The 23,936-nt window shown below is 38.3% G+C and overlaps 1 protein-coding gene across 7 annotated transcripts in view; it reads right to left on the bottom strand.

Annotated features, from left to right (window-relative positions):
* Positions 1-23,936, bottom strand: part of caln1 (calneuron 1) — a 95,530-nt gene that overhangs the window by 35,701 nt on the left and 35,893 nt on the right. For 6 of the 7 annotated variants that reach the window (XM_047392176.1, XM_047392175.1, XM_047392172.1 and 3 more), the window contains 2 exons: positions 20,915-21,058; positions 15,359-15,471 (listed from right to left, as the gene is read on the bottom strand). In XM_047392176.1, the coding sequence (XP_047248132.1) occupies positions 15,359-15,471; positions 20,915-21,058 (257 nt within the window). The remainder of the gene's footprint in view (positions 1-15,358; positions 15,472-20,914; positions 21,059-23,936) is intronic. The other variant, XM_047392173.1, reaches the window with a different exon arrangement.

Genomic DNA, 23,936 nt, shown 5'->3' with positions numbered 1-23,936 from the left:
GTCCATCTGTTTACTACTCTAAATCCAGTAATACAACATTTTGTTAATTATGCAGCTGACAATTAGCAAAACAATGGAAAAATGTTTCCAGTCCCTTGATTACAGGGAATGATACTAAGGGGAAGATTACATACGTTCCCAAACTGTGTGTGTGTGTGTGTGTTTGAGAGTGACAGTGAGTCAATCACTATCCCATCACCCCAGCTGGTGAGGATGTGACACTTTGACTGATATTACTGGGATGAGAAAATCTCCCAGCCAGGACAAGATGCGAGTTTCTTTCATCCAAGGTTTAAACCAAGACATGCTTTGAGGTTCAGTCCTGGTCTGTATATTTTTGCCACACTTCAAATATTTGAGTCCTCTGATTAGATTGAAACAGATTCTAACAAGCTTTCCTGCAGAAAATAAATAGTAAAATCCCAAAAAAAGGCAGCTGTGATCTAACAGACACCATCGAAGACTTTGATAAGTACTGATTATTGTGAGGGTCACACAGAGTACCTCCATCCTAAAACCATCAGCACTGTGCTGCCATGTTTAACAGAACATGATGCACTGTCAGAATCCGTGGTGTGTCTGCCTGCCGCTAACCATTTTACTGCCAGGTGCCGTTGCCTGGAGATGCTGGAGACGGGACAGGTACAGCTCATCAGGCTTATCAACTGGGCAGTACAAGTCCTTCTCAAAATATTAGCATATTGTGATAAAGTTCATTATTTTCCATAATGTAATGATGAAAATTTAACATTCATATATTTTAGATTCATTGCACACTAACTGAAATATTTCAGGTCTTTTATTGTCTTAATACGGATGATTTTGGCATACAGCTCATGAAAACCCAAAATTCCTATCTCACAAAATTAGCATATTTCATCCAACCAATGAAAGAAAAGTGTTTTTAATACAAAAAACGTCAACCTTCAAATAATCATGTACAGTTATGCACTCAATACTTGGTCGGGAATCCATTTGCAGAAATGACTGCTTCAATGCGGCGTGGCATGGAGGCAATCAGCCTGTGGCACTGCTGAGGTCTTATGGAGGCCCAGGATGCTTCGATAGCGGCCTTTAGCTCATCCAGAGTGTTGGGTCTTGAGTCTGTAATGGAAAATTCTTTTAAAGTGCTCTGATATTCCCTTCACCTCTCACATTTGTTTCTGTGTTGTATCACTCACAGGTGACCTTCCATCTACCTCTCACCTCTGACCTCTGTGTTTGATGAGTGTTCTGTTTTATTTAGCAGATGGACTCTAAATTCACATGCTGGAGAGTTTTATGGTTAACCCTTCCTGAAGTGTATATTTTAAAGGAAGGTAGATGGGTGCCCTCATAAATAACTTTGTTAACTCTGACCCGGGGAGGGTCTAGGGGCCATATTTCTAAAACTCTTTGAAGTTGAGATAACACCCTCATTTTTAGTATAAATACTGTTTGTGATTTCTGTTCGTGGCTCTGTTTCACTGACTAACCTCAGTGTCAGGGTCTTCAAACGCTGAATGCCTTTGAATAAAACTTATAAGACAAAGTCCGGATTTTCTCTTGTTATGAGTCAACTTCTACCCACTTTGATAAGAAAATTCCACAACAATTTTAGCGTCACGAACAGGATCTAGCGTGCCAGAGGAGACCGCAGGATGGGACACGGACGCCTGGCCAGCCTGAGAGTTGTTCTCAGTCCACCTCCATATTACGGTAGTGGAGTCCTCATGCCCGCCTGCGGCGTCTGGCTGATTAGATCCGAACAATTTGTCTTCAAATATATCTGGGTGAGAAGTTGCTCTGTATGATATAATGTATATTATTATTTTTATTACACATTAACCATCATCTCCTAACTAATTAATTAGGTTCCAGAGTTGCGAGAGGGAGGACATCAGCTGAGGGCCCGGTTACCCTGCAAAAGGAATTGCAGGGAGGTTCTTATTGGTAACAATAAGATAAAGCAAAACACAGGGTTTTGCGGGTGGTTTTTAGCAATTTTCTACACCTCATAAAGGAGAAAAGCCAGTGGGCAGACGTGCCGCTGAACAGGTAAAAAAAAATGGTTCCGGAACCTTGAGGCATCAGGGGTGTCTCCTTCTTCAGACTCTGATTTATAAAATAATGAAAGGAAAAAGTGGGGATGATTGTGTTAAATGTGCTTTAATTTGGAAGATAAGTTTGGTTTTTCACAGCGTGGAAGTTTGAGTGTAAATAAGTAAAATAGTTTAAAAAGTTTCAAGTAAAACAGTTGATGGAAAAATAAATAAAAAAAACATAAGAAAAGATTAAAAAGCACAGAGTGCATCAATTAAGGGGTTAAAGAGTTAAAACTTTCCTGAAGGAAGTTTTGTTTGTCTTAAATATTGCGATCAGTCGGTAAAGAAGGTAAAATTGAAAAAGGACATTAGAGAGTCGAAAAGAAAGTTGTTTTAGAAAGGAGTATAGTTCATGTTGTGGAAGGAAGTGACAGGCAGGGGGACAACTGACTGACTGACTGATAATATGTATTTGTACAAAATTTGAACCTATATTAAACTTTTCTTCTGCCTCTCTCACACACAAATACACACATATATGGGATTTAAGTTCAACATCTGCGTTTTTGAGTCTGGATTTTAGAAACCTGCCCTTCTCTATGGCTACTACACCAGAGACGCTTCTCCAGCACGGCCTGAAAGAGAGAGATCTGCCTTCCTGCATGTTGAAAATCGCAGTGTGACTTTCTACAAAAAAACGAAACTCAGAAGAAGTCTGGACCCACTGAGATGGACAAAGATCCATGCTGTTTGCAAGAGCCAGAAGAGTGATACACTGGATTTATATTGAAAGCATCTTATGCGGGCAGAAGAGAAACCGGAGCAAAGTTTCTTCTTTCTCCCTCCTGGAGAAGTTAAAGTGGACAAAGAATGATTCAATGTCTCACCAACAGACCTGGGAAGGGTCTGGTTGTTTTTTGGACTGATAGAGGACTGTGTGCCATGACAGTCTGACTCTGGAGCGATTTAGAAACTGATGGGGGTAACGTACAAACACACACACATTTGCATAAATCTTTTCTTATTTTCTGCAATGAAGAACGCTTATTAACCGCTGCTCATGTGACACGCTTGCTTGACGTTGACAGATATAGCGGGTTAAAATATTATTTTAGGGTTAGAAAAGTATCTTTAAAAGGGTGATAACTTAACTCATTTGATACTTTCCAGTTAATTCTTTTAGAGAAACAAGTTCTCTTTCGTCGTGGAATATTCAGGGTCAATTATTCTAGTTATTAAAAGTTATTAAAAGCAGAGGACGTTACAACATCTCCAAAACTCAGCAGTAACCATGTGTTTCTATGTTATTCTCAGGACAGATCTCATGAAGGAGTATTTTTAAAAACCCAGCGCATGCGTAAAACCTGATGGGTTTCTCCTTCAGGCATTTTCTGTTGTCAGAGTTTGTATCCCATAAATCTAATGGGTAGAGACCTCATTAAAACAGGCTTAGTTCTACTGCAGATGGTCTTCATACAGTTTCTGACACAGTACTTAAAGTTTGGTGCAGTTTTTGTCCGCAAGTGTTAACTGACGCTTATGGAAAGTACAAATTCATTGTTTTTCATAGCAGCTGCTGGGAAGAGGTTATATTAGGTTTTTTTTCTTCCCTCTTCTGATTCATGCAGCGTGTTGATTTACACTGTACCTTATATCAGATCCTGACAAAAACTATGAAAGGTTTGGTTCTGCAGGTTCTTTTTTCTCCCTTTGGAGAAGGAAAGGACACCTAATCAGTTCTGTGTTGCATATAAATATTAAAACACTTGTTGTTTTCTAAGATATCACCAGCTAAAAACTTTTAAAACTTTTGAGAGTAATTGGTTTTGTTAAACACATTTTTCTTGGTAAAACAAACCTTTAAAATGAGTATGAAAAAATGGGGTTATTTAGAAAGAATCTGATTGGACAGTGGTACCACACAAACATTAAACTAATCTCATGTTTCCTAAAAGACTCTGCATGAAAAGGCCTTCAGAACTGTGGAGTTATTTTCCACCACAGTAACACGTTTTTTTTAAGCATGCTTTTTCTTTATTTTAAAACAGATCTGGTTTTTGTTCTTGGTTTTTTTAGCATAATGTTTGTCTGAAGCTTCTTATGAACTGGGTTAGAAGCAAATATGATCTGAGGTAAATTAGGAGCTGTGAACTAATAATTTTAAATCTGATTATTGTCCAAGCAGAAATAATATATTTAGCCAATCCTTCAATCTCTGCAGAAAGTTAACACCATTGTTCAATGCAGTAGTACTCAACTTGTGGTTCCTGGACTCCTGAAGCCTGTAAGCCATAGATTTTGGGTCCATGAAATTATAAGACTTAATTAAAGGTAGGCTGATTACTTATTAAAATAGATCTAAGCCAATGATGAGTTCCAGTCATTTTGGTGACTTTGAAATGCAATAATACTCAAAATTTCTACTCTGGGGACACAGATTGGGGTTGAAGAGTTTAGTTTTGGAACCAAGGTTAGGACTTGTATAACGGAATAAGACAAGTAAAATCCTTTATTTTAGGAAAAGAAAAGAAATAAAGGCTCTCTTAACAGTAAGAGGATGGTCGGCTCAAACTCAAGTCTCCTTGTTTGATTTCTTAGGGTTTAAAGATTAAAGGAATACATAGGAGTACAAAGGTACACAAGGTGATTTCAGATTACTAAGAGATAAAATATTGGAACATTTATCACCATTGGATTATTAAAGAGGGGTTCTAGTGATAAGTTCTCCCCAACTCTCAAAATTTAAATAGCCAAATTAAAGAAAATGATGTTTGTTCTTTTTTGAAACATTATGTGGGAAAAAGTCCAGTTTGGAGACAAGCTTCTTATCTTAATTTATGATTAAGTCAAACACTGCAGTTTTGTTTAGTTTGGGTATACCATAAAAATGTCAACGCTGACTTTTCTAATTTCCCCTCGGGGATCAATAAAGTATCTTTGAATTTGAATTGAATTAAATAAAAAATACTTCTTTGCATTTAACTTGAAATTCTGCAATGCAGCTGCGATCAAATTGAGCCAAACAAAAAGAGAACTATAACAATAACTCTCAGGATTGTAGTTATTATTATAGAGATACAGTACAAAGAATTAGCAAAAGGTTTCAGCATCAGTAAATTTGGATTCATATAAGAGAAAACTGTTGCTGTGCTTCTAAATACTTTGAGATCTCTTTGGACTATGTGCACTCATTTTTAAAAAGGATCCTGACGATTGTCATAACCAAATTGATCAATTATAGCATTAAAAGATATGGCTGAGAAAACATATTCTGAAAAGAGATTGTTAAAAATTTCTTTGAATTCTTGAAGCTTCAAATTTGGCCATTTGTCTGTCTTTGATGTTTTGTCTTTGTTTTGTTGGAATGAATGTTTGATTATATGTTGCATGAAACAATAATCCATGTTTGGAATAATGTTTCTAAATCTCAGATTGATTAAACTTTGAGTTTTCAGGAGAATTAAGAAGCAGCTTGTTTCTGAGGTAGGTGCATGTTAATAGCTTTGCAGTTTAAGTTACACTAATGTGGGATGGGATGAAGAAACTGTGGGTCCGCCCATAGGCTGTCAATCAGAGGTTAGTTCTGCCTGACTCCGCCCACCTACTAGATTGGTTCATGCCTTTGCTGTCATGGTAACGCTCAGCACCTCCCTTCCTGAGTTTTAACACTGTTTAAGAGACAATAGAGTCAAAATGCTTGTAGTGATTGTTGCCTTAAAAACATGTTTTTTTTGTATAATAATTAAGGGTGTAGCATGACTTTTAGATTTATGTGTTTTATTACTAAAAGGTTAATGAAATAGTTTAAACTAGTTTGAAGAATTAGTTTTGCATACAGAATCACTGGTGATTTATTAGATTGAAAGTTTCCCTGGTACCATTAAGCTAGCTGACAGTTCAAGATATGCAAAGGTAAGGAATATATTTTTGATAAAGAATCAGAGTCATGCCTTTATACTTGGTGGGAATTATTTATTAGATTCAATTTGTAGGGTTTATTCATCCAAATTACATTGGATGTCCATTAATCTAATACTCATCTTTGTACAAGACAAATTAGGATGATATGTGACTAATTTCTAAGTGAAACATTGATGAACTAAATAATTACAGTTTGTGTTTAGTTGTTAATGGAACTGAATTGCAGTTAAAAACATCTGGATTTTCTTTATGTTGCTTTTCTTAAATTCATAGTGACACATAGTTATGTCAGAATTCATTTCTTTGGTTCTAGGTTATGTGATCTTGGTTACTAGAACATTTTTGTACAAACTTTTTGCTGGATTGTCGCATGGGTTGGACCCTGCGTCAGAAGAGGGGAATGTCAGAATAAAGTAACATGGGGTTCCAAAAGTTTTAGCACTCATGGGAAAAAGGGTAGCTCAGACCTCCAGTGAGGACTTAGTGACAATGCGAGAGAGACGTTGTACTTTGTTTATATAAATGGTGCATAGCTCCCTAGGACCACATTATGAAAACCTCTCTGAAATTATGGTGTTGATTCTTTTGTGAAATTTTACATCTCCATAGATTAGACCATTTTTGAAATTATTTTTGGGTATTCTGAAACTATGAAATATTGACCTGTAATCAGACCTTCCTCAAACATCATGTCACATTTTTGATATTCAGAATATTTAGCTGATGGTCATTGCTAGTATATCAGGTGAAGTCAGAAGATCAATTATTTGGATTTTGTTGGATGTTTTGATGAAGTTCATGTAGTTAAGCACTTAGGTTTGAGAATGGGACTTTGAATTGAAAATTAGCCAAGTGTTGTGAAGGCTCTACCTATTGTTCTCACTTATATGAGATTGAGACAAAGGACACAGGCAAATCTCAGTCCTTTTGAAGTGCTGTGTAGCAAGTCTCCTAATTTGGACATGGGAATATTGCCAAGATAATTTTCTTCCACATCTTTGTGTGAAGATAGGATGTTGTTTTACTGTCAAAACCTGTCCACTGTGTTTTCTCAAGTTTCACAGACAGTGAAGGCTGCATTACCAGAAACAGCCACTTCCACCCTCCAGTCCTTTATTCCTGGCGACTGGATTCTGGTCGGAGAATTTAGGAGAAAACACTGGAAGTCCAGGTGCTGGAATGGCCCATATCAGATCCTACTAGACAGCCAGAAAAGCTGCAGGAAAGCTGCAGGAAAGCTCCAGCTCCTCCAGTTTCATCTGGCTTCCAGGACGCAAGTCATCTTCCAACTGGATCATCCACGGCCTGAAAGGTGTGAGGACAGCGGACCACCATAAGATAAAGAACTGTAAGCTGATCACTGGCGAGTGATTGAACAGGTGGTTGAAGAACACTGTTCTTACAAGGGCACAATAATCCCTTGGGCAGTGCAATGTTATTTCAGAATCTACTTAAGGCCATCGCATTGCCTGAAAGTTAGAAATCATAAGTTGGACTATGGAAGCCTGACTTCCAGCAGGTTAGAGTTCCTGTTTCTAAATATATTTCTAGAGGAGCTTCCTACGACCGCCCACCTGTACCAGACTGGTAACAGGGCAGCTTGAAGCGCAGAAGCCACTCAGGAGAGGCAGCAGGATTTTTGTTTTTTTTAAAGTTGTTTATAATTTGTTTTCTTTGAGAAAAAAAACTGTTTTCTTTCTGTACCAGAAGAAAGGACATTCCACTTCAAGGTCACGATGCAGTTAAATGGAAGATTGTCTGTTCTGATGCTAATGATTGGTATTTCAAGTATTTTTATAACTCTTGTGTTCATTTGGGAAAAGGTGCAGCAAAGACAATGTAGGGCTAATTTGAGGAATTGTGTTAATAATACTCATCAGCTGATTCGAAGAGAGATCCATCACTTTTCTGACTACTATGATCATACTGATAATGTCTGGTGGCAACTGATGCATCAAACCATGAGGAAGATAAGAAATGATAGTTGCTATGTTTGTTGTTTGATTCCACATGCTATTAATGATCAACCATTTTTGGTACCAGTTCCTATTGATACTGCTTATACTCTAGCTACTTTCTTTCCAGATAACCGGTTGGTGGAGGTCATTTTTCCTTGGGTGAGGAATTATGCGGTACGGAAAAGCAGAAATGTTGGTAAATTTTCTAGTGAGACTAATTTAACGTGTGCGTCTACAGGAACTCTTTATAGATTTCGGGGTAATAGAAATCCAATTAAAGATCCAGATATTTGTATTGCTCAGGAGGAAAGCACACCTTATTTCCTTGGAAAGACGGTGGGTTGTAAAACTATTATACCAGTTTCATGTGCCTTGATCCACAGTAATACATCTAGACCTTGTCCTGTCAGAACTGATCCGTATACTATTTCAGAATCTTTGGCTCCAGATCCTTTTGTGTTAACTCTTAATCTTACAGCCTTACCGAATGGAAGTCAATTGTATGGCATGGCAGGTAAATTAACCAGGGTTCTTGTTACTTTTCCTAGTAGAGATGGGTTCTCGTGTCCTAAGAACATGGTTTGGATGTGTGGAAACAGATCATATCTGTATCTGCCTGCTAATTGGTCTGGAGTATGTTATCTAGCTCATTTACTACCTACAGTCACGACTTATGATTCACTCAGCCCATTATTAGAGAGGAAGACAATGCTCAAACGGCAAAAGAGAGCTAGGATCCCACATTGGAAAGGGATTTTGGGTACAATTTTTCCTAATTATGGTGCTGCTAACGCCGCCCATAGGATTAATGAGTTGTCAGTTGAGTTAGAAAATCTTACTGCTTTATCTGAGGAAGGTTTCACTGTTCTACCTACGGAGCAGCAGGCTATAAGAACTATGAGTTTGCAAAATAGAATGGCTTTGGATTATCTGTTAGCTGAGAGGGGTGGTGTTTGTCATTTAATTGGGGAACAATGTTGCACTTTTATTCCCGATGTGTCTAAGAACATGACGAATATCCATGATAAGTTTGAGGACTTGCTGACGACCCAACAGAAGGAGAATATGAGTTCCTCTTGGACTCCTTGGTCTTGGTTCTTTACTGGTGGATGGACATCTTGGTTAGTAAAGATTGGAGTGATTCTTTTATGTTTCTTTTTGATTTTGATGTTTCTTTCATGTTGTATTATTCCAATGGTTAGGGGAATGGTGATGAGACTGGTACGTTTTTCTGTGTTGCCTGTTGATGAGGATGTGAACTTAATTTCTGTTTGTCATGATTGTGATGATTCTGCATTTACAGTGGCAGATGGTATGGATACCAATGGATTTTATGTTGCTTGAGATGCTTTACAGTAGATCTTAGAGGAAGCCATGACATAACACATGTATTTGTTATGTATTCTTTTCTTTTATTAGTTTTACTTTGATTATAAGCTTTGGGTGATGGTTTTGTAGAATTTTCTTTTAGTTTTGTGATTATCTTGTAATCAGAAGAAAGGAGTGTAATGGAAAATTCTTTTAAAGTGCTCTGATATTCCCTTCACCTCTCACATTTGTTTCTGTGTTGTATCACTCACAGGTGACCTTCCATCTACCTCTCACCTCTGACCTCTGTGTTTGATGAGTGTTCTGTTTTATTTAGCAGATGGACTCTAAATTCACATGCTGGAGAGTTTTATGGTTAACCCTTCCTGAAGTGTATATTTTAAAGGAAGGTAGATGGGTGCCCTCATAAATAACTTTGTTAACTCTGACCCGGGGAGGGTCTAGGGGCCATATTTCTAAAACTCTTTGAAGTTGAGATAACACCCTCATTTTTAGTATAAATACTGTTTGTGATTTCTGTTCGTGGCTCTGTTTCACTGACTAACCTCAGTGTCAGGGTCTTCAAACGCTGAATGCCTTTGAATAAAACTTATAAGACAAAGTCCGGATTTTCTCTTGTTATGAGTCAACTTCTACCCACTTTGATAAGAAAATTCCACAACAAGTCTCTCAACGTTCTCTTCACAATATCCCACAGATTCTCTATGGGGTTCAGGTCAGGAGAGTTGGCAGGCCAATTGAGCACAGTGATACCATGGTCAGTAAACCATTTACCAGTGGTTTTGGCACTGTGAGCAGGTGCCAGGTCGTGCTGAAAAATGAAATCTTCATCTCCATAAAGCTTTTCAGCAGATGGAAGCATGAAGTGCTCCAAAATCTCCTGATAGCTAGCTGCATTGACCCTGCCCTTGATAAAACACAGTGGACCAACACCAGCAGCTGACACGGCACCCCGGACCATCACTGACTGTGGGTACTTGACACTGGACTTCTGGCATTTTGGCATTTCCTTCTCCCCAGTCTTCCTCCAGACTCTGGTACCTTGATTTCCGAATGACATGCAGAATTTGCTTTCATCCGAAAAAAGTACTTTGGACCACTGAGCAACAGTCCAGTGCTGCTTCTCTGTAGCCCAGGTCAGGCGCTTCTGCCGCTGTTTCTGGTTCAAAAGTGGCTTGACCTGGGGAATGCGGCACCTGTAGCCCATTTCCTGCACACGCCTGTGCACGGTGGCTCTGGATGTTTCTACTCCAGACTCAGTCCACTGCTTCCGCAGGTCCCCCAAGGTCTGGAATCGGCCCTTCTCCACAATCTTCCTCAGGGTCCGGTCACCTCTTCTCGTTGAGCAGCGTTTTCTGCCACACTTTTTCCTTCCCACAGACTTCCCACTGAGGTGCCTTGATACAGCACTCTGGGAACAGCCTATTTGTTCAGAAATTTCTTTCTGTGTCTTACCCTCTTGCTTGAGGGTGTCAATAGTGGCCTTCTGGACAGCAGTCAGGTTGGCCGTCTTACCCATGATTGGGGTTTTGAGTGATGAACCAGGCTGGAAGTTTTAAAGGCCTCAGGAATCTTTTGCAGGTGTTTAGAGTTAACTCGTTGATTCAGATGATTAGGTTCATAGCTCGTTTAGAGACCCTTTTAATGATATGCTAATTTTGTGAGATAGGATATGAATGTTAAATTTTCATCATTACATTATGGAAAATAATGAACTTTATCACAATATGCTAATATTTTGAGAAGGACCTGTATATTAAGAGGCCGCGCCTGCACTTCGTTGCCTGAGCGTTTTGCCCTTGCGGTACAGCTACTGGCCTCCCCTGAAATCTACTCTCGTAGTTTGAAAGTTATTTCTGAAATTTTCTGTAAACTTGCACTGATTTTGCCTGTCCTGACACTTCCAGATGCCTTACCTCTGGATCCGACGGAGTTGACCAGAGATTTAAAGAATCGGTCTGAACCGAGTCTCGAATTGAACCTTCAGGCTGACTCTTCTCTGAGCCACCAGCGAAGCGAATCTTGTCCGCCCTCCCAGCACCGTCTGTCGGCCCCATCTCAACGAACACAGCGGTCAAGGCGAGCCACTCTCTCTTACACCACTGGATCTATGACCATTCCCCACGGCGGGTTTCCCTGCACTTACCTGTAAGCTGCACAATCAGTTCTGGTGCGTTTTCTGAGGTCCAGTTTGTAACTCTGCTCTTCTCCCGCAGCCAGACGGTCCCAGTCTTGTTTCCCGTTCCCAGGATCATTTATTTAAATAAACATTCACTAATCTCATCTGTCTCTGGTTGTTCTCTGCATGTGGGTCAGGTTGGCAGTTAACATTATGACATGCACATCCATTTCAGTATTTTTCATATGAGAAGAGAACATTAATAAGGACAGAAACATTATGCATTAAACTGAATTAAGACTCATTTTAGCTTCTGATTCATTGATGAATCTGAAGGTTAATGTAGTTCAAAATAATGTTGTAAGCAATCTAAAAACATGAAAACGCAACCTGTTCAATGGCTTTAAATATAAAAAAAATAAATGGCACTCATGACTAAAAATATCTATTACTTAGGCATCTGTAGCCAACTCTGGCTTTAAGACTATTTTGCAAGGGTTGTATGGAGTAGTTCAGTCACTAACTACAGTAAACAGAAACAAAAACTTTTTAATTTACATTCATTTAAATAGGATCTGTTCAAGAGCAAAGCATCCACCAAGCATGACACTTCCAGCTCTATGCCTCACAGGTGGAGTGATATTTCTCTTGAATGCTGTATTTTGTTTATCCCAAACATCTGTCCTCTGTTTTGGTGTCCATACTCATCTATCCAAAAGGACATTTTTCATTTGAAAAGATGAGTCCAGGTCTTTGTTTACATCAGGCATCTGCAACTCCAGTCCTTTAGTGCAACAGTTCTGCAACTTCTGGATGCATTTCTGCTCCAACACACCTGAATTAAAAGGCTGAATTACCTCCTTGGCATGTCAGCAGACCCTAGTCTGATCATCATATTTATCAGCAAAGGTTTCCTTCTCACATACCTCCCATGGAAAACTTGTTCAGTCTGAACCCATGTATTTTTATATCAGCAGTAGCAAGACATAAAAATAGATCGACTGATGATAGAGCAGTAGATCAGTAGATCGACTGATAATAATTTAGAGTTTTTGGAGATATCTTTTAGCATCTTTCAGTTTGTTCTCAGGGTAAGTTTGCTTGGACGGCCAGAACTGGGCATGTTGGCAGTTGTTTTAAATGTCCTAGACTTGGAGACAATTTTTGATAAAGTAAGAAGTCTGATTTTAAATTCTTTAAATCCATGACTAGATTCACATGCTACTACTATTTTCTTTTTGAAGGCCTCAGACAGCTCTTTGTATTACACTTGATGTTCACTCTCACTTTAACAGTCTACTCTTTGTATTTTTTATTATTGTTTAATTCCACAATTTTTCCAGTATTGCTAAAATTAATATAAAATTTGCATATGTCCAAACATGTTGGAAAAACACAGGCTGTTGTACAGTGTCCAGATTTTTTTCATGACTTTCTACACCAACATGTCTTCTTTGTAATGTTTGTTAATGTTATCTATGTAAAAAAAAAATGTGTTATGCAAACAAACAATGGTATCCCTGAGGCATCTTATCATACATTTCAGAGCCTGATTGGCTCAGTGTCTTCTTGCTGTTAGTTTTTTATATTTCTTTGTTTTATTAATGTTTATTTTGCGTTTACCTTGGCAGGAAACTCTCACTGATGTTTAAAATCTCTTTAACAAAAACGTTTTTTGGACACAATTTTAAACACTAACGTATACAATAAAAGTATGTTTTAGACGGATCTACTGCAAGATGTTATTTAAAATCCTTTAAAAGTGTTACACAGCTGTGACAAGGAGCATGCAAGTCAATCAAATTCTTTTACCCAACCTACGCCACAAAAACACTCTGACTTACCTATGATTTATTTCTAAATACAAACATATTGTTCAAGTTTCTTAATTTATTGTTTTGTTTTTAAAAAGCTTTTCTTTCTGCATATCATGTGTTTCAAACTGTATATTTGTACCACTGCATGTTCGTTACAGTTTGTATAGATAGCGTTGTTTATGTCAAGCTCAAGGCCCACAGGCCGCATCCGGCTCAATTTAAAATTGTATCCCTTCTGAGATAATTAGACTTTTAATAATGGTCCACCAGTAAGGAACATAGTGCTCACACCAATCACAAAACATATTCCATTAATGCACCACAACATCCCGTGCAGCTCAAGCTGTTCTTTTCGGACAGTCAGATGCAGCATGGAAACTTATGGCACGTTCCTTGGTGGTAAGTAATGACAAAGCAGGCCAGCCTCACTGTGGGTTCACACAGCATTTCACGGACTTTAAAGTGCAAAATAAATTATCTGCAATTAGTTTGTAGTTGCTTTTGTTTTGGCAAAAACACATGTTAACACCAAAACAGAGAATATAGACTAGCAGGGTAACTGAAGCCAAAGTTTGACTCTCTGGATCCTGAACAGTTTTTCCCCTTTATTCCCAAGATGCTGCCCAACTCAACCTCCAAGCTGCTGGAATGCTTCAAATGTTTGGTAGGACAGACCTGGACCTGTTCTCTGTAAAGAAGATGAACAAGACGGTTCACAGAAGCTCTCTTACTGCGCACCTTGGAAAATGAGTTTCCACAGTTCAGAGCTTAAACACCAAACATTAATTTTTTTAATTGTTCTGCCATCTGGCAGAAAACTCAAAGTACCAGTAGCACGGAAAAATGCTATAAGGAATCTTTATTCCTTCGGGTGATCTGCAATAATGTTTTACTTTCACCAAACCTACTGAGAACACTGCTTTTTAAATTCTGTTGTTTTTGCAATTTCCCTGCAAGAATAAGACAGTTTTCACTGTAAAAGGCTTTTATATTTTCCTCAGCTTTTTCATGTAATGTATTATCCTCTTGCTCAATCACAGAATGGTCATCTTGACTCATTCGGTGATCCAGTTTGACATGCCTATGTTGAAGGGACCTATAAAAGGTTTTTTTTTCAGCTATTTTAGTGCATGTATGTTTGTTTTCTATAACAAGCCCTTTACAAAGTATGTGCCAGATATAATGGTTAATTGATGTTTTATGTAAGCATACATTGCAGTGAAAAAATATTCATATGGCTTGTACTTCTTCACATTTTCATGTACTACAGCTGCAAGCCTTATAGTATTTTACATGGATTTATTCTGAGGTTTTCACAAAGTAATGCATGACTGGAAAGAAAGCGCTACTTTTTTATGCTCTGCAACTCCCCAACTTCTATAAAGACTTTTAAACCTTCAATCCAGCAGGAAAACAAACACCTTTTAAATATTCCACATCCTAAAATTGAAACATTTGACTTTTATTTCACATAATATATTCTAAAGCAATAACTAAGCTCTAAAGAACGCTTTCCCAAAATATCCCAGATGATTAAAAAACAAACTAAAACCAAATCTTTCACACATATAAGTAATCATGTGGACTTATAATTATGATGAATCATACGCTGCAGTTCATTTCCTCCTGTCTAAATTTGCTTTAAGCTTTAGAAGACGCCTTAGAGCTCCAAGGCAAACGTTCATTAGATGAGACAAAATGTGTAGGTTTGTTGCTGCGGGAGCCTGAAGCTTATTTTAATAAGACAAGGTTGTTGGCAGGATGTTCACCCAGCCTGTAGTTCTACAACAAAGACTTGTTCCCCTTAGTGCAAACCACAAGGTTATGATCCTGTGGGTCAAGATGGTGACTTCATTAAAAGCCTTGTAGGTGCCAAATGTTCTGCTCTTTCCATACACACCTGTGTTATTCCTGTCATTCTTGCTGTTCCTGGCTTGTTCCTTGTTCTTTACTGCTGACTTCTCAAAGTCAGTTTTACTCATTATTTGATGATTGAAAGACCGAATTTTCTGATTCTAGCTTCTTCCAGTTACCAGTTTCTGACTTCACATCCTACAAACTAATCATGTTCATTGTCTTCAGATCCATGCTTTCTGAAATTTCAAATCTGACATTATAGCATCCAACAAACAAAAGAGTTTAATCACGATGAAAGCCAAAACAAACTGGTTAAATAGGATTAGAATGTACCTGCCAGAAGATGGTATCTATTGTGTTGCCCAGAAAGCCTTCTCTCGTTTCCGACGACAGAAGCTTGGGACCAAGAATTGTCATGAATTCCTCGAAATCCACCTGTCCATCACCTGAAAGAGGAGAAGAATTAGGAGGAGGATCATTGGTCACTGCAGCTTAAATAAAAAGGCATAAATAGAGTTATATGGGTTATGCTACGTGGTCTGAATGTGTCCAAACTTAAATGACAGGCTATCATGGAGAGCCTATATCAGAGAAGTGGCCAAGAGGCTCATGCAGCTCATATCTGCAGCTCAGGTGGAAGACTGTCAACAAGACAAGTATAAGTCATGCATGCCACATATGTGGCCTTTGTTGCAGAGTGGCAAGAAGGATGCTGCTGTTGAAAGAATGCTATAAGCAGTCATGTCTGCAGTTAGGCACAAGTCATTTAGAAAACCCAGCAAACATATGGAATAAGCTATTGTGGTCAGATGACACCAAAACTAACCCATTTGGCCTACATGTAAAATGCTACGTGTTGTGCAAAACTAAAACTGCAAATCACCCATAGTACACCATCCCAACTGACAAAGATAGTAGTGGCAGAATCATGCAGTGGGTATTAATTGTCCACAGGAGGAACATAGAAATTGGCCAACGTTGCTAGGAAAAGAGATGTAAGGAATGTTCGGGGTAATCGTGGAAGAAAGCCTGTTAGTGACTGTCTGAAGGTTCAATAACTGAACATACTGTGAGAGCTACAGGGGACTGGTTTGGATCAGTACCCATCCATGTCTTAGAGGCCAAGCACGGGCCTACATTTGCTCTATTACATCAAATACCAAGAAAATGTGCTAAATTTGTAGTTGAGTTGTAGTAGTTGTAGTTTGACACAATTTGAAAACTTCCATGAGGTCTGAATACTTTCACAAGGCAAAGCATAACGGCTCAGCAGCTGAAACTGCCATGTAGGTAAAAATCTGACAGCATTTCTAACCTCTGTGATATGATTGCGCTCCCCACACGATCAGTGTGTAATGGTAGTGTGTGAAATTTTATGATATAAATAATATAATAATGACTAAAATAAATCTCGGTTTAGCCATCTGCATGCTCCAATACACTCGCTGCATGAAGTTAACTGCCACAGAACCTAATAAACAATATTAATTTAAAAACCAGACATTTAAATAAATAGAAACACACATTTAAGCCACAAATGTTGAAAAAACGTTATTCTGCCAAGTTTTAGTACCATATTTTCTGTTTGCTTGTGTCTAGCCTGTCATGTCCTAGTTTTGTGCATTTATGTGTAAATTTAACAAAATTTATTAGCTGAAATTTATAAAAGTAAAACAGTTGTTATATAAGTTTATAATGAAATGCCAGAGTACACATTTTAAAATTAGTCTGCATGATTCTTCTTATACTTCATAGAGAAAACCTGATATTTTGAATGAGACAAATTTATCATTAATGTGTCAGAGTAAAAAATATGAAAATATAAATGATGAGCCTGTGTATCCACTGTGTATGAAATCAACTAAATGAAAAAAAGCACACACACTTTACGGAGCACAGTAATGCTGTGGAATAAATTCAAACCGTTTTGCTTTTTTACTAAACACATTATGGATGCATGCTAGCTCTCATTTTGTAGGCACAGTCTGACAGCTCAACATTCGGCACAAAGAAACTAAGTCACTTTCTGTGTCCGTCACAGTCAAAGCCACCTTTGACTTTATTTCCTACATTTTTTACAAGCAAGCAGCAGGGAATAGAACAAATGAATTATTACAGATGTGAAATTGTGCTTGCATGAGTCTAGTCACTCAAGTTCACTTGAAAGACAGCAGAAGCTGAGCTACACTGGAGTTACTCAGAAAATCAAAGAAAAGAAACAAAGAGGAGGCACATTTTCATGAAGGTCATACTGAGGTCATGTGACTTGGCAGAGCAGATAACCATCGATATCTGCTGGAGATTAGCTGAACATTGCAGCAAGGCTGATAACCATCAGGTCCAAGTGAGGATCAAATGTTCACTGCAGCTTATCTGACCAACATATAATCACAATCCCATTCATTTGCTAATATTATCCCTTTCTTTAGTACAGTCTCTCTTTTAACACTTCCCACTAATGATCATATGAACGCTCAGCCTTAAGTTTAAAAACTGCAAACGAACTTTCTCTTAACTCTGGATGCTGAAAGACAGGAAGAATTAGAGCTGCAGCTTAACATTAGTTTCATGAATTTAAAAGTGTACGTCATCTCTTTATTAAAGTAACAAATAATGCAGTATAATAATTTTTGAAATAAAGTAAAAAGATTTCTAAATGCCTCTGGATGAATGGCACTGGTTCAGAAGTTAACAGGATTGTCACGAAACTAAAATTTCAAACTTGATATCGATACTCAGAAAAACAATCGATGCTGGATGCTATTACACGTAATCCTGGTTCTTTCCAGTAAAGAGAAAGAACCCTGAACCCTGATATTAAATATTAATATCCTTTATGGAAGTGTCTACATTTGATTCATTTGTGTGATTATTTGATTTAGTTGGAAGTGCTTATGTTTAAGATGCCACTGTGTGCTTCCATTTGTCTGTCAGTTTGATGTTAATACAGATGAAATTTACAACTGAGGGACAAATGAAGGATTATTTTATACTATAAAATAAATTGTGTGTCAAAATAAACATGAAAACAAACAAGGATATGGGCCATGAAGATGTATTCAGCAGCAGCCCGGCACAATTTCTATCTTTCTGGTAATTTTGTACTTTAGTGATCAGCTACAGCAGCAGGTAGGTTGCTACAGGTTCCTACTTTTTTCTGCTCCAATTGTCAGCTTCAGTCTGACTCAACCATAACCTGTAAAATTATTAGTCACATTAGCCTCCAATGCCTTTACAACTAAATGAGGAGTAATGGAGGGGGGCACACTAGTAGGTTTTGCTGCCTTAGTAGCCAACTGACCTGCCAGCTCAATAAGATTTTCCTGTGTTATTTCGTTCCACAGTAGAACCAAGCGTTCCTTTACTTCACACCAAGGAAGTCAATCTTTTTTTTTCTGGATGTACTTGCCATGTTAGGAGAGTGCAAAACTTGCAGCAGCAGCTCGGTGTTTTGGTCAGGTGAGCAGCTGCAGGGAGAGAAGAGCTGAGTGTTTCTATTGTTCCAGTGCTGCTGACAGAAGAGGCGCCACACTTTGGGAAAATAAGAATGGGTCAGTTTGAATAATCAATTTTTGTAGCATCGACTATCCTGAAATATCAATTATTTTGACGACCCTAGAAGATATACTGTGGTAGCCCTCCACCAATCAGATGGTTTTATGTCTAATCACACACCTCTTCAGTTGTTTAAAGGGATAGTTCAGCATTTTTTTAAATGAGGTTCTGTTTTGTAAAGTGTCTTAAGATGAAATGTGTTGTGAACTGAATTAAATTAAAAGGTTATAACTAGTTAATATGTCTCCGGCATATATCTTGGTGTCTTCCCAGAGTACAAATGTAGATTGGTTGGTTTTGGAGGCCAACAGCTAATCAGAGAAAACCCGAGACCAGAATGGACCTCTACCATCTTAAAGCAACTCCAGCGCCAAAAACATTGCAGTGATATATACGAACGTTGTTTTATTAACCTTTAAACGCAGACCTTGTTCAGTTATTTACATAGAACCTGGTTATTTTTACACAGGAAATGGAGGTAGGAGGCAGCGCACCACCTATGATCTTTTTGAGTGAAACACCTACTGAGAACAAGTTTTTTTAGGCAGATTAACCTCACCAGATGTGACTGCTCAGTACGTGTTTCATACAGGAATATTATTAGTGGTGCACTGACTTCTTTCCTGTGTTAATATATTTTATTTTCTGAGTAAACAGCCACCCAATGCAAACATGATGACAGTTTAGAGGCTCATACTATACCATTTACCTAAACAGATAATGTTTTTCAGATTTAAGGCAGTAAAAGTCTGCTTTAGTCTTGGCCCCTTTAGAACGAGCCACTGGCTTCAGAGTCCAGGACCAACTAATCTAGACTGGATAGTTATCTACTCCAGGTAAGATATTAACTGCTTAAAGCCTTTAGATGCAATCTAACACCAAAAATCCTGAACTATCCATTGAAGTGCACCTGGACAAGATGCCTAACCCCCCAGTGCCCTAGTTGTTTCCATACAACAAAAGATTCAATATAAGAAGAAGCGTGTATAGTAAAATGACATCAACTGACTGTTAGGACTACATTGCCAGTCATTTTCTTTAAGGCAGAAAGGATGTACTTTCTTTTTCACATCACCATCCATCCATCCATCCGTCTCTCCATCCATCCATCCGTTCATCCGTCTCTCCATCCATCCGTTCATCCGTCCATCCATCCATCCATCCTATCCGAGATCGGGTTGCAGAGGCAACAGATCCAAGAGGGAACCCCAGACATCCGACTCCACAGCAACATCCTCCAGCAAATTCTGGGGGATCTCAAGGCATTCCCTGGCAAGACAGAAAATATAGTCCCTCCAGTGAGTTCTAGGTCTTCCACAGGGTCTCCTCCCAGTGGGTTGAGCCCAAAAACCTTCAAAGGGAGGCACCCAGAGGGAATTCTGATTAGATACCTGAACCACCTCAGCTGACTCCTTTCCATGCAGAGAAGCAGTGGCTCTTCTATAAGCTCCCCCTGGATGACCAAGCTCCTCAGCCCATCTCTAAGGCTGAGTCTAGCTACCGTCCGAAGCAAGCTTATTTTGCCCGCTTGTATTCAGGATCCCATTCTTTTGATCAGGATCCATAACTTATGACCATACGTGAGGGTTGGAACGTAGATGGACCAGTACATTGACAGCTTTGCTTTTTGGCTCAGTTCTTTCTTCCCCACAACAGATCAGAGCAGCACATCTTGGCTGCTTCACATTTAGCAGCGACCTGTGAAATGTTTTTCACATCACTGTGCATAAAAATGTGATTTTGCAGTCTATTGAAGCAAACAAGTAGATCTGGATCTTTAAATGGGAAAAATAAATGCTGTAAACTACAATTCAAATACACAGTCAACACAAAAATGGAGAGAGACAATTGACAACCATGTGGATAAATAATTAAACGCAATCACACATCACAGACCTCCAGAGAACATAGAGCTCCAAGTTAATGCTGTCTTTATATTGTAACAGAGGAAACAACCTGACTAAACCTTCAGGGCTCAGAGCTTTCAGAGTCTCTGGAGAATCTGAAGCGGATGAGTCACAAGAGGAGAAGATGCAGTCTAACGTCTTCAACTTTAATGTTGACTTCTAAAGAGTTTGGTATTTTTCTCCCTAAAACAAACAGCTTTGGGTGTCTGGGTTTTTTTATGCTTTTCAAAGCAGCAATATTGGATTATTTGTTCTAGTGAAGCAGGCACAACATTAAATCCAGTAAATTTACAACAAATAAGGTATGCACCAATAAATGTGATGCGTTCATTGCAAATGTGGCGATTTTTACAATAACAAGCTCTTTTCAATATATGGACATGATGCAAAACAAATCGTTTTCCTCTTGAGTGCACCCATGACTCACCATCCATGTCTAGTCTCTGCATGATGATGGCCAGCTCCACCTCACTGGGCATGTACCCCAGAGACCGCATGGCCATTCCCAGCTCCTGCTTGGAAATGAACCCGTTTCCATCACGATCCAGCACCTTAAACGCTTCCCGAATCTCTGCCAAGACAAACAAGATATCGACTCAGAATCAATAAGCAACCCTCATCCCTCCTGCTTCAAGGTTGCAGAAAAAAAGTCTATTTTTGATTTTGAGATTTTGTCCACTTTATTTGGCAATTTCTCTTTTTATACAATAAAGTGCTTCCTACAGCTTTGTCTTCTTACCTCACAAAGTTAAGATATCTGCCATTTTAACCCTTCCCATGGGTCCTCATCCATAAACCTCTCACCACACATCCTTCACTCCCTCTCCTCCTGTCCAACCGAGCTTTGTGGGCATAGTGTTATGCAATTGGTCTTGCACCACTGCCTCAACTTAACAAGATCAATTTCAGCCATTGATTTATTTTCTTCACCTGCTTTTACAGCCTCCATCCCCTCGGATCATTTTCCAGGCCCTCGCTGTGCTCCTTTTACTGTTCTACCGATTGATTCCCATTTTACAGACCATTTTTTACCTTTCAGGTAGCTATTCATCCAATGCTATAATAAAAAGATTAGTGAGATTTTTCTTGGAGCATATAGTCTAGGCTAAAAATTTTACCTTCAGGAAATCAGGGTTTTCTTCACGAAGAGGCAGTGATTAACATCTACATGATTGTCAGGATAGGAGATATTTATATATATATATATATATATAAATAACAAAATGCATTTTTCTATTTCACCTATTAATGTTGATAATGTTGGAGTTACCCAAATCATGTGCACAATACCATTTTGCTTTTCAGTATTTCATCGATGCCTCTTATGAACAGTAGGAACCATAAAAATTGTGACTACTTTTACCTTTAACTAAGACACACTACAGTTTACCATTCATCCTGACTAAAACCTTGTCAAAACAAAAAACTGTCTATATTTTAGTCACAAAGGCTCATTTTCCAACATGCATATTTGTAGGTAGTAGTTAATTCTCTGCTTTACTATCATCGTGGCCTGCTTTGAATCCTGTTTTGTCCATAAGGTTTAAAGCATTAAAATTTAAAATTATGAACATGTCCTCACACTTCAAAAGAGGGCAAATAAAAATCTGCATATGTAAGGAAGCATGGGTTAATTAATATTTAGCATAATAAACAGCTAAAAGAAACGTACACCATATTAAATAATACATTACATGAAAAACATTTTTCTTTTATGTGAAAAACACAACTGTTGCCTTAGATAAATTAAAAACATTAATTAGAAGAGCTGTTCAAACCTAAAATATCTTCATCTTAACATTATAAAGTTACATAAATGGCTAATCCTTGGATGGATAAAATGTCACTCAGGGGGTGGTTCCTGCCCAAAACAGGACACCTCATACTAACGTATTTGAAATAGGTACACAAGCAGCTTTATTTACGTCTTCCTATTCTTTTCAGTATAGATCAGAATCAGCTTTATTTCTAAGTTTGTACAGAGAAGGAATTTGACTCTGGTACACTTTGCTCTCAAGTGAGGATTTTTTATTTTTATATATATAACAGTGGAAATGAAGAATATATTTTTAAATGTACATATATAAACAGATGCTTCCATAAAAATGTCATAGTATAGCAAAAAAAAAAAAAAAAAAAAGTCACTGCTAGGTTAAAACCCAAACAATTCACCAGTGCAAAGTGGCGTAGAAGAGAAAAGAGCCTGGATTGTTGCTGACTGCAGAGGTTTGCTGCTATCGAAAACGAGCAGGTTGAACCTCACAGGTAGAACCTTGTCTACTCTGTGCAGCATTCCCTCTGGTCTACAATATCCTGTTAATCCCTTTGACTTAAAAAAAAAATAGGTCAGTTTTACACCACCAAGCAGGTAAGGCACAGCACCTTCAGCTCAAACAACTTTGAAGTAATTAAAAAGTGTTCAAAATTAAATGATCCTCAGTTAACTGTGCAGAAATTGCTCCTATATAACATGCAGGTTTATGGTATTACAGATACAGATTACATATCCTTTGTCCACAAATAGATTAGGATACGCCAAAGTCACAAACTAACCACATTGCTTACCAGCACGTTTCTTAACAATTATAACCTTAATGCAAAGTTCACACGAAACAAAGCTGTGTAAAGTATTTATTAAAAAGGTTTCTAATAAACAGGGCAAACAACACAAAGGATGGTAAAGTGGTGCAGTGCTGGTCCCATGCAAGAAGGTTCTTCTTCTTCAGCAGAGACCACTTCCATCGAAACTATGTTGGGTTGTATCCTTGTTAAAAATAAATTTGCAATAATCTTGCTAAATATAAAAATATTTTAAAACAATGCTATGTCTTGGTCAGCTCCTTAAAAGAGCAGAGAGTGGGACGATACACAAACATTTGTTGTTTTACAGTGGCTTGTAAGTGTTCATACCCCTTAAACTTTTCCACATATTGTCACATTACAACCACAAACATGTAGTGGTGGAGAAATAACTCTGCACATCACTCTGAACACACCATCCCCACTCTCAAATATGGTGGTAGCAGCATTATGCTCTGGGGTTGCTTCTCTTCAGCAGGGACAGGGAAGGTGGTCAAAGTTGATCGGAAGATGGATGGAACCAAATACAGGGCAATCTTGGAAAAAAAACCTGAGACTGGGGCGAGGGTTCACCTTCCGGAAGGACAACGACCCTAAACATAAAGTCAGGGCTACAATGAAATGATTTAAAACAAAACATATTAATGTGTTAGAATGGCCCAGTCAAAGTCCAGACCTAAACCTAATCGAGAATCTGTAGCAAGATCTGAAAGCTGCTGTTCACAAATTCTCTCCATCTAATCTGACTGAGCTTGATCTGTTTTGCAGAGAAGAATGGGCAAAAATATCAGTCACTGAATATGCAAAGCTGGTAGGGACATACCCTAAAAGACTTGCAGCTGTAATTGCAGCAAAAGTATTGACTCATG

The sequence above is a fragment of the Girardinichthys multiradiatus genome, chromosome 18 (assembly GCF_021462225.1).
Source record: "Girardinichthys multiradiatus isolate DD_20200921_A chromosome 18, DD_fGirMul_XY1, whole genome shotgun sequence".
Classification (NCBI taxonomy): domain Eukaryota; kingdom Metazoa; phylum Chordata; class Actinopteri; order Cyprinodontiformes; family Goodeidae; genus Girardinichthys; species Girardinichthys multiradiatus.
Note: the sequence above shows the minus strand (reverse complement) of the source record. Positions and strands in the feature narration are given on the sequence as shown.